Source organism: Rhineura floridana, chromosome 7 (genome assembly GCF_030035675.1).
Source record: "Rhineura floridana isolate rRhiFlo1 chromosome 7, rRhiFlo1.hap2, whole genome shotgun sequence".
In the NCBI taxonomy this organism is placed as follows: domain Eukaryota; kingdom Metazoa; phylum Chordata; class Lepidosauria; order Squamata; family Rhineuridae; genus Rhineura; species Rhineura floridana.
Genome location: NC_084486.1, coordinates 59,305,569 through 59,317,852, shown reverse-complemented (window position 1 = coordinate 59,317,852; position 12,284 = coordinate 59,305,569). Strand labels below are relative to the sequence as shown.

At 38.6% G+C, this 12,284-nt stretch overlaps 1 protein-coding gene across 2 annotated transcripts in view; it reads left to right on the top strand.

Moving 5' to 3' along the window:
- Positions 1–12,284, top strand: part of DOCK1 (dedicator of cytokinesis 1) — a 702,192-nt gene that overhangs the window by 642,383 nt on the left and 47,525 nt on the right. For both annotated transcript variants that reach the window (XM_061635676.1, XM_061635677.1), the window contains exons 42-45: positions 240–318; positions 1,504–1,588; positions 3,547–3,633; positions 10,374–10,550. In XM_061635676.1, coding sequence (XP_061491660.1) covers positions 240–318; positions 1,504–1,588; positions 3,547–3,633; positions 10,374–10,550 — 428 coding nt within the window. The remainder of the gene's footprint in view (positions 1–239; positions 319–1,503; positions 1,589–3,546; positions 3,634–10,373; positions 10,551–12,284) is intronic.

Genomic DNA, 12,284 nt, shown 5'->3' with positions numbered 1-12,284 from the left:
TCTTAATACCAATTGCTGGAAACAGTAGGAGGGAAGAATGCTCTTATGCTCACATCCTGCTTCCCATAGACATCTGGTTGGCCACTGTGAGAACCAGATGCTGGACTGGATGGGCCACAGACCTGATCCAGGAGGCTCTTCTTAAGTTCTTTTGTACTGTATGTATGTCCACTTCAGATGAAGTTTTACAGATGCAATTTTAGCAGTTTATCATTATAATTCTTAACCCTACAATTCAGATATTCAGTGCTTCACCGTAAAGCCAAAACTGGATTTACCACCAAAATTTCATAAGCCGGTATCAGAGCAAATTTTAAGGTACAAATGTCTAAAATGTTAATTACTCTTTATTGCACTTCACGCATCTTATGAAGTAGACTGTAATCCATAAAAGCTTATGCCATAATAAGATTTGATAGTCTTGTTTTGGCTGCAAAATAATAACATGCAAAATTTGCATGTTATCTGCTGCAAAATAATTACTCTTAATGGCTTTAGTAAGGTGGACTTGGTCAGATGGATCACCTGATAAATAGCCTAAAGAACTGCACCCATACTTTGAGTCAATCCACCACAAGAAAGATGAAATATACACAAAGGACTTAGACAGACATTACATCTTTCAACTTGGTTCTAGAGGAAATGAGTGTTGGGCTCAAGGGCACCCTCTCTGTGTTCCCCCTTTCCCTTTTAAAAGTAATGTCTGGCCCAAGCTGAGTGCATGTGTATGTGGGATATCTCTTAACCTTTTATCTACCCTCTGGATTGACATTGCAGTCTGAAGTTCCAAAAGCTTCCCAAGTGTTGTGAAGGACAGCCTCCCAAAGAATTAATTAAATGCCACCAGGGTCCAAACTGAAGAAAACTGTTGCAGATCATTGTTATAGTTATGGCTCCTGTTGAGAGACCAGGAGACAGACATAGCTACTGTACTTCATCCCATTCCTCAAATTATTTTAAAAGCAGCATTTCACTAATTTATTTATTACCTATTTAAAAGAGTCAGTGTAGTAGGCTCCACATTCCCACTCGGCCATGAAGCTTGCTAAGTGACCTTGGGTGAACCACACCCACTTTATATAATCTGCCTCACAGATTGCTTGTAGTGGGGGTGCGTGGGTTAGAAGATGGGAACTATACATGCCACTCTTGTCTTTGTAAAATAAGTGTAAGCCAAGTGTGTAAACAGAATTATAAGAAAATGTACCAAAAGACAAATAAGTATGAACCAGATAGGCTGGTAAATATTTTGGGCCCTATAACCTTTCTTATATTATTTGCAAGGCTATTCTGAGTCTTTATCATTTGTAGCCAACCTTTTAATCAAAGTTACTTTAATAACCTTTTATTCAGTTAGGAATGAAGTATGCATAGAGGTCACTTTAAATCACTCTATAGCTGTCACTGTGTGGAGAGCAATTTTCATACAGTGGCTGGTGATTTGTTTGCTTTGTTTGTTATAAGAAAATATGTTTGCAATTGTGTATCTTCTTTTTTTTTTAGTTTCTATAGAGTGAATGAGGTTCAGCGATTTGAGTATTCACGACCTGTTCGAAAAGGAGAGAAAAACCCAGACAACGAATTTGCGGTAATTTTTGCATGTTCTACTGAGTTCCATAATAGCTATTTTTATTCTTCTCACTAATCTTGAAATAAATTTACACAGATTTTTATTAGCATCCAAAATTTTATTCATTATACTGGAGGATGTCAATAATTGTTAAATCCTCAGTGTAAGAAACATAGAATGTGCCTGCTTAGAAAATGCTATTTTTGATTAGTGAAAGTTGATTCTATTAATGTCAGGATTATAGCTATGCAGATTTAACTTCTGCCTTTAAGGCAGCAATAATGTTTTGACAAAACCGTATGTCTGATCTTCTAATCAGTAAAAGTCAGTCTTTACACTGAAATGTATAAATCAGTATCTTCAATGTTTTCATTTGTTTTGGCACAAAAACTATCACTAAATGATGCCATGAAACTATCACTAAACTTTCAAATGTCATTTTTCTAAAGGCCAGATCTATTGAAAGTGTCTCTACTGTGCCTCTTCCCTATTATATGCAGATCTTAAAATGCATTGCATGCAGACCCAGGATGGCATGCTTTCTTAGGGCCAAATTACAAGTGACCTTATATGCATCTTTGCATCTAACATATAGGGTTTTGTTTTTTTAAAAAACTGCAGATTGCATTGGGGGAGGTTCCTGAAAATTAGTAAGATCAGTGCTGTCATGGAAAGGGAATTTAACCCTTTCCTACCTTGTGCTGGTCCTGAGGAAAATCCATTTTCTGAAGCTTGTATTTGATTATGGGAGAAATTCTCATTCGAATTAATGTGGGATTTTTCTCCCTTCAGAGGAGGGATTTTTCTCATGACTGTAGTATGGGAGGAAATTTGAGGGTCAAATTCCCTTTTCATGTCAGCTCTGCTCCAATTAATTATCACCCCTCCTCACCTGATGTAATTTGCATTTTAAAAAACCTACACATTCGATGCTAGGACCCATTTAACATTCATGCTCACCAGAGTGCTTAACTAGGGTATGGTCTGAAAGCATATGGGGCCACCACCTTGCTGAAGCTAAGCAAGTCTGGGTCTGGTCAGTGCCTGGATGGGAGACCACCCGGAAACCACATGCATGCCGCCTTGAGTTCCTTGATGGATATGAATGTAAGAAAATAATAAATAAAAAAATTTCTCCATAGTCCTCTTCCTGTAGCAAAAGCAGTAGATAAGGAAAATTTGTTACCAAGTGCATGAAGAGGGTAAAGGCTCTTTTAAGGGAACATATAGCACATTACTTTGTATGTTTGTTCAAAAGTCAGTACCACTGTGTTCAGTGGAGCTTACTGCCTTTTACGTTTGTTTAGGACAGGGATGGGGACCCTTGATCCTCCAGATGTTGCTGGACTCCATCATTCTCAGCCAGCATTGGCTAATGGTCAGGGAAAATGGGAGTTGTAGTCTAGCAACCTCTGGAGGGCCACAGGTTACCCACTCCTGATTTTGGACTATGCCTTTAATGAGTCCAAAGGAGACTTAAGGAGTCGACCTTCTGTGAAGTACACAGGAGCTGTGTAAACTTACTGCAGTTATCAGCATCCATATTAGGAAAGCAGAATATACTGTGCTGTCCCATCTTGGTTAGTGTACTGTAAATCAGACTACACAGCTATTTACCTAAAGTAATAAAAAATAACAGGATAATAGGAGTTGCAAAAACAGATTGCAACCGATTGTACCTGAGGTGAGGTAAAAAAGACAATTTTAGCACATATATGCAAGCCCATGTGTGCATAAGGAGACTCACAGCAAAGAACCATAAAGCTGATCCTGTAAGCTAGATGCAAAAGTACTTCTCTGGCGCCTACTGGCAATTCACTACAATTTCTTTTGGTGTATTTTTTAAAACTTTATGGTATCTGTACACTTGCTGCTAGAGTTTTTGTGATAATGGAGATATAAATGATGGGTTAGACTAAAGCCTATCTATCAGTCTGCTAACATTCTGCTTCCAATCTTTTCTCTTACATTTGCAGAATATGTGGATTGAGAGAACCATTTACGTGACAGGATATAAATTACCAGGGATTTTAAGATGGTTTGAAGTCAAAACAGTTTTTATGGTAAGGTCAATTCCGAAGATTTTTACTGAGATTGCTTAATCACATGGCTGCTATTTTTTAAAAAAATTCTGTACAGTTTGCTGATCTCACATTCAGTGAAATGTCTCTAATGTTGAAGATCCTGTCCTTCTGTTGTGGGAACCTCTGGCATCTTGGTCTTCCTGCTCATTATAACATGGTTGACTGTTTAATTTCTTAGTTCCTTTTAATAGCAAATCCTATCTCATTGTACTGGGTTCAACAATGATCTTCAGATAAGTCATAAATATTTTATTGTATTATGTGTGATTAATACACAGTCTCCTTAATTAGGAAATTTGTTGATTAGAAAAGCAAATTCAGGACAGACAAAAGGAAGTACTTTACTCAGCACATAGTTAAACTATGGAATTTGCTCCCACAAGATGCAGTAATGGCCACCAGCTTGGATGGCTTTAAAAGAAGATTAGACAAATTCATGAAGGACAGGGCTATCAATGGCTACTAGCCATGATGGCTGTGCTCTGCCACCCTAGTCAAAGGCAGCATGCTTCTGAAAACCAGTTGCCGGAAGCCTCAGGAAGGGAGAGTGTTCCTGCACTCAGGTCTTACTTGCGGGCTTCCCCCAGGCACCTGGTTGGCCACTGTGAGAACAGGATGCTGGACTAGATGGGCCACTGGCCTGATCCAGCAGGCTCTTCTTATGTTCTTATGTTCTTAAATTAGTGTTACGTGGTCAGTATTAAAAATTCAGCACCAGCATCTTACCTTTACAGCAATAAGTCATCCATTTGCCTGTTTAATTTTAATTCCACCTGTTTCGGTGGCATCAACTGGCTTTATAAAAAATCAATTTTTTATTGATTTGGTTTAAATGGCAACAGTTTTATATAGTTAGAACATGACTTGTTAGTGCCTTCTTTTCTGTAGAATTTTTATATGAAAACATTTTATTTGTTTAACAAAATATATGTGCCACTTGATTGTAGAAAACCTTGCAGTTTGCAAGAAACATTAAAATGATCACTAAAAACAGTTAACAAGTAATAGAAAACATTTCAAAAGCAATTAAAACAGCGATAAATAAAGAAGAGATTAGAACACATCATCATCTATGTGTCTGGATAGGCTTTCCTAAACAAACATTCTTTAAGCAAGCAGTGAAAAGAATATAGCGAAAGCGCCTGCCTTATGTTAATAGGCAGGTACTTCCAAAGCGCAGGTGCTGCCACACTGGAAGAATGATTTTTTACAAGTGCAGAACTAGTATTATGTGGCACCTGAAACAATGCAAGTTCTGCAGATCGAAGTGGTTGTGTGGGCACATGTAGGATAAGATGGTCCCACAAGTAAACTGGTCCCAAGCTGTTAAGATCTTTATGTACCAATAGTAACACCTTGAACTTGGCCTGGTAACAAATCTGCAACCAGTGCAAATCTCTGGGCAGAGGTGTTATATGCTGAGTGGGTCTCACTCCTGCCAGCCTCAGTGAAGAAAATCAGGTATCCAGGATTTTATGGTAGCCATGAAAACAAAAGGCAGCAACAAATATAGAAGTTCATGATCTTTCTAGCTCAGGTCTTATTTCATAAAAAAAAAAATTCCACACACACACCCCAAGTTTGTAACCATTTTAAAAACTATATAGCCAACGCAGATAAAGTTCATCATTATATTCATTTTGAAGGGTGCAGGGTTGACTTAGAGTGTGAGTTGTGCCTGCAAGGTAGCCCTGTGCTATTGTGTCCATTTTGCTGGGGGAGTAGTGTATGATAATCCTGACATGTAGTCCAGTGTTTTTATCCTACTGCGTTAGCTTTTTTAGGGAAATGCAGTTCAGGGGAGGGCTCTGAAGTTGATTACAGCAGCACTGAAATTAATTAAGGGTTACTGGGGGTGAAGGGAGCCTGGGAAAGTGCTGAAGGTTTTGTTGGTGGGTGGAAAAGACATTGTCTGGATGCCACGTCCAGTCATAGTTGGACAGCAGGTCTACCCATTGGGAAACAGACTGGGATAGAATCAGAATACAGGTTTTTCAGAGGCCAGGTCTTCCCAGAAATGTTACCTGATGCCAGTTATGTTTGTTTGGAGTGCTTACATTGCCACTGCCGCCCCCGCACCTCAAAAAAATCCTGCAGGCACCTATGAGAGAGTGTAGTACTGCAGCTTTAATCACAATAAAAGCTGAATTTTCAGCTTATGCTGAATTTTTAGCATCTTTATGTTATTGATAGTGCTTACCTTACTACATTTTCTCCCAGTCCCATCCTATCTGATTTAAGCTCTTTCATTTTGCTACTTAAGAAAGCCAACTCCTTTCGGCATGCAGTTTCCACATGGGAATGTTGCAGTCTTACCCATCTTATAGAACTCTGCATAAATTTTCCTATAGTACTCTTTGCATAAGCCTTTTGTAAGTCTTTTATAATGGTTGCGTAGCTGAAAGGAACACATCACTTCCACCCAACATCATACTGCAAGAAGACAGCAAGGATGCCTTTGATCTCATTTGTGTGATACAGCTGTGCCAAAAGACAGATTAGCTGTTCACAGACTGTATGATCAAATGAAAAGCTAGTAGCAAATTTTGGTAGTCCTGAATTATGTAATTCTAAATGGCTTAATTCTTGAAACAAATACTGAGAATACAATTGAAAATAAGATGAAAGAAATTATTTTTAAATATACGTTGGAAGGAATAGGTTGGTGGCAGTAGAGGGGGGAAGAATCTTGAACAGTCAATTATTATAAGTAGGTTATATTTTTTAAACTGCTAATTCCAACCTGATCCCAGCCTCCTGTCTATGTTTCTTTGTGACTCAGTGAAGGGGAAAAAGTTTTAGCATATGAATTTGATATGACTACATGCACCTTATGCTGTCCAGATTAATTTTTGAAGTTGCAAAGAAGACAGGTAAGGGTTCAAATAAATATTGGCTTAAGATTTTGAATTTAAGCACAGTCAGATTTGCATTGTAATAGGTCAAGATATAAGCAAACAGTAGAAGGAACTTTTATTTTGCTCTGCTTGGAGGAAGTAAATCAAATAATAGACATGATAAGTCTTTACTGTTGACCAGTTACAATTGTGCTTTACAGCGTTCTGCTTACTTTGGAATAACCCACGGTCCTTCTAAATCTGTAGCCAGATTTTTCATGGACCGCACTGTCTGGTCTAGAGATGGGTGTTTACCCCTCCCTGATACCAAACCCTTATTTCAGAAATGTGTTGTTTAAGAAGGAAGTAAAAGACAGTATAGCTTCAGTTGGCTGAAAATGTGTGTTCTGTTATAATATGTGTTAAAGGATCAAATAAGAGCATTTAATTCCTAGAAATCTATGTTGGTAATGCCAAATGCATCCCTCTAATGTTATGATACTACAGTTAAACAAAGTCTGTGGATTTTAAAATAACAAAGTGTTTAGAGCACATTGGTGGATCAGATTCATTTTTTTTATTATTCACGGTATTGTGATTTATCACAGTGATTCAGCAACTATGTGAGTTTAGACATTTTAAATATTTTTCACTAGCCTGGAAAAGGTTGTCCTGTTTCAGAAGGTATCTATTACTCTTAGTCATGAGAAGGAGGGCAGGAAGTGCTGACAGAATCAGGCGTTAGGAGGCGAGTGGTTAAGGCAAGTATTTCAGTGAGTGCTAGAAGAAAATTAAAAAAAAATAGCCAGGAAAAACCAAGCAGAATCACAGCAAGGAAAATCACAGGAGAGGGAACCAAGAGCAATAAAGAAGAACTGGAAGGTGACCTCAAAGACATTAGGAAATCATCAGAAGCCAATAAGCAGAGACTGAGCTGGTGCTCCACAAGAGGTTTATAGCTTAATAGTAAGTATAAGAAGAGGATATTCAGTAGATCTTCTAAACCCAGGATGTCTTGGAAATTTAATGGAGATAGTCACCAACTATAAGATCACTAGAGAGCCAGTGTGGTGTAGTGGTTAAGGTGTTGGACTACAACCTGAGAGACCGGGGTTCGAATCCCCACATAGCCATGAAGCTCACTGGGTGACCTTGGGCCAGTCACTGCCTCTCAGCCTCATGAAAACCCTATTCATAGGGTCGCCATAAGTTGTAATCGACTTGAAGGCAGTACATTTACATTTACAAGATCACAGGCTCAGGATTTATGGGATTTAAGAATATAAAATGTGTCCTGTGGGATTATTCCAAAGGCCCATCTCATCAGGAAACTGTTATTGGCCAAACAAATGTCTATGGGAAGCTACAAGCACATTAGCACTCTATGACCTTCTGAGACCACTGGTTATTTTCTTCTTATGTTATGATCAGGATGTAAATCATTTAGGTTGATGGATACACTTGAACTCTCTGAGAGTTACATGCTTAGTGGCTGTTCCACTCATGGCCAAGTTGAACCATGGAACAGCATACTGACCTTGCCCACAAAAGGATCAATTTTATGAAACACCAGATAAAAGACCTCATTTGTTCAGTGAATTTATGAAGCAGGGGCAGGATCACATGCACTAGCCATGTCCCTACTGACACACTCACAGCCACATGTTCAACATTACATTGAAAAGGGGCTACACGTGTATATGCACAGCTCCTTCACTGGATGTCTGGCCAATCTAGGTTCCTGGTCATCTGGAAGAGACCTTTGTACATCTATACATGTGTAGGCCCCTTTTAGATTAATGCCAAATTCATGACTGTTGTGGAGTGTGGCCAGCAAGATGCCAGCAGTATAGAGGTTGTGGCCAGCAAGCTTAATCTTGCTGACCTCTCACCCATTCATTGAACTCATTAAACCTTTTGTTTGAACAGCTTTTTTGTTAGTGTCTTCCTTTCTCTTTGGTTTGCCGGTATAGGTCTTCCTAAGAGCCTGATGAAGAGACCATATTAGGTTATTTAATTACATGAAGGTACAGTTAGTGTGGTGTAGTGGTTAAGGTGTTGGACAACGACCTGGGAGACCAGGGTTCGAATCCCCACATAGCCATGAAGCTCACTGGGTGACCTTGGGCCAGTCACTGCCTCTCAGCCTCATGAAAACCCTAATCATAGAGGCGCCATACATCGGAATCAACTTGAAGGCAGTACATTTACATTTTACAGTTAGTGAGACTGGACATTGTAATCAGCATGACAGGAGAGACAATCAGGCTCTGGGTGGTAATTAGTAGGACAGATGTCAGATTCTAATTGAGCACATTATTAGAAACAATGGACATTGACTAGGCAATATGTGAAATATGATGTTGCTCTTTATTAGTGGTCACTCTCCACAAAGCCAACTGAATATGCACAACAGCCAGTATTTATGTATAGTGTCTAGTCAACATATTTAACCACAGCATATATATCTGTATAATAACAGATTTCTTTTTTATACATGAAGTTGCAGCACACAAATTAAATCAATACTTGTAGCTTTGTTTGATTGCACTACTGGGCAATGTTTAGAAAGGCAATGTTCCTATGCAAGTTTTTATTCCTTCTGTAACTCAATTTATCCCCCTTACTGACCACACTTAAAGTTCAAAGGGATCAGATGCAATACTGAAGAGCAGAGATATGATTGGCAAATACAAAAGAGCTGCTTGTCATATTACTTTGCATTCCAAAATAATACACAAAACACACTCTTAAAAATGATAATTAAGGCAAGTTACATGTAATCAGAGAGCAGGTGTAGGAGTGACAATTAGAAAGATTTGATTATAAGTGCCTTTCAGAAATGTGTTAAGCTACTGATAGCTAGACAGAAGTGTTCTTATGTAAAGTTTATGCAAATAACTAATAAAATGCAGACTTCATTTTTAACACATTCCATTAACCCCTTAGCTTTTAAATTCTGCCATACTATTTGTTTAATAAAAAGCATTGGTGGCACGGGCAGAAAGGCCCATTTGATTCTTTTGACCTTTCCCGCTGCATTGCAAATCACTTTAGAAACTGTTTATCATTTCAAAGATGACCTGGCATGTGACACAATGGTTTTCAATAGAAAATGACCATGCAAAGCCTCCTTAATGTCCATGTGAATACAGCTATGTGGCTGTCTAGAACACCACCAAATTGTTGCTGTGCTGATGTGGGAGGGGATGGACCCACCCTGGGTTTAACTTAAATAGGTCCATGTAGCTGCCAAACTCCATAAACTATAATGAGATGGCAAACGTTCTAAATACAAGAGTCACATACCAACAGGTGAATGTAGTCATAAGTCATAAGATATACATTACATTATAAATACATTCAACTGTGTCAGACCAAGTGGACAATATAGGCTTAGGCTGTAATAGCCCTCTAGGGGAGAGCTAGAGTGGTGGAAGAGAGGGGGCCCACTAGGTGGGGGAGGCTTATATGGAAGGGGGACGGGACTCTACAAGATAACAAGGTCTTAATGGGATTCAAATTTCAATAGATTGATGTAGTGCTTTCAGTTATTAGCTGTCATGAGTCTTAGGTGGGCTGGGCTATAAATCCTAATAACTGAGTGGGGTTGCTGTTTCTTTAGATTTGAGTGAATAAAAGTGTAAACAAAAGCAAATGTGAATCAAGTCTTAAGTGTGTGTTTGTGTATTTTAAGAATACATGTAAAGAACAGATCTTCCCGAATTGATATGGGCATCAGTGTGGATTCACTCTGCTAAAATGAAACTATACTAACATTCTTCAAGTTTGAAATTTACTGTTTTCACTTGATAGTTGAGTTTAAGCCAACATGGCTAGCTTGTTGATGTTTTAAAAATGATTTTTGTGCTTTTGTCTCAGGTTGAAATCAGCCCTCTTGAAAATGCAATTGAAACCATGCAGTTAACAAATGATAAAATCAACAATATGGTTCAGCAACATTTGAATGATCCAAACCTGCCAATTAATCCTCTGTCTATGCTGCTAAATGGCATTGTAGATCCTGCAGTTATGGGTGGCTTCACCAACTATGAAAAGGTATATTCAGTCAGTATGTTCGTGAGTAACCATATTGGCTCTCCAAAAACATAGAACTTATTAGTATATCTAATTATAAAATTAATTGATGATCCACAGGATATTTGTTCATTTGGGGAACTTTTCTGAATCTTCATTAATGCAAAAACGTTTGAAAATAGCCCTCTTGTAACAATATTCTTGAGGCAAGGGGCAGAATACCAACCAACCCCTCTCACAATGACTAAAACTGGGGACTGGCAACTGCTCAAGTTGAGTATAAATGTTATGGATCAAAGGGGCACCATCTGTGGTTTGATTTTGTTCTTTAAGCTTTCTGGTATTTCTTTTTTGCTGCATTAGAGCATGCTTTTTCCTGAACTGTTTGCCCCTCAGCCAAGGATAAGATTGCATGCTATCAGGCAACCACCTTTATACCAGACGTAGCCAACGTGATGCCCTTTGGATGTTTTGGACTACAGCCATCATCCTGACAATTGGGCATGCTGGTTGGGTCTGATGGGGTACAGCAACATCTGGAGGGCACCACATTGTCTATCCCTTATATTTTGAAAGGGTTTGATAGTTGCTTCTAGGAGGCTTAATATGACACAAGGCTGCCATTTCATCATTCATAAAATCCATGCCAATGCAACCTGAACTCTCAAAAAGGGAAATCTCAGAATTGTACATCCCAACTATAAATGACTGGAATGGATGATTATCCAGAACAAATAAGATTATTGAAGGAGCCTGTGCTATATGTTTAGTCTCACCAGTATTACATATAGGGAGATTAGTTACCCTTTAACCCTTAGTAGCTAATTCTTGTTCGAAATACAAAATTCATAGAAATGGATAAGAAAAACAAGAGGCACCTTCATGGAGCTCATTAACAAGGGAGGTGACCATTTATAGCTCCTGTAAAGAGTTAAATAAGTGAAGGCCTATCAGTTGATACTAACAAGGATACCCAGAAGTTCAGCCAACAAATGGCCAGCTGGGTCTTTATTTCATGAAACAGATCTTGTTTTTCTAGGACAATATAAAGATATGAAGCCAGTTACCTGAACTTACCTGCTGAAGTGATGGTAGGAAGACAGACACTATGGAGCATTTGAGATGTAACAATCAAGTGCTGTGCCGTCATTATTCCCTTCCCTACTCCCTTATCCACTGCGCCTTGATGTAACAATTTGAATGCCATACTACAGCTAGGAAAACCTACTTCAAGTCCCCAGTCAGACATGAAGCTCACTGGGTGATCCTTGGCGAATCACTGTATTCTCAGCTTGGAGGGAAAGTGGGAAATAAATGTAATAAATACAATAAATGCTAAACATTATTTATTTATTTATTTTATTCCATTTATATACCACCCTTCATCAAGAGACCCCAGGGTGGTTTACAACACAGAACAGAAGAAACAATACATATCAATACTTAGTGTAATATCTATACAATATAAAAAAATTAAAGCAATTATAATGAGAAATACTCAGTAAAATACAAAGTCTATCAGATCAAGACTGTTATATCTGAACCAGGCCTACACAGAAACCTCCAGGAGCCTGTACAGGTGTAAAACAGTGCCTTTGTTGGCATGTCAGTACCACTATAGAATTCTCTATTGCTCAGAATCACTTCATGTGGCATCAGTTTAGCCAGGCCTTCCTGCTGTCCCTGGTTGCCACTCAGTAGTGACAGCCAGTAAATATAACCCAGCATGGAAAATACATTTGTGAAAGTAAAGTA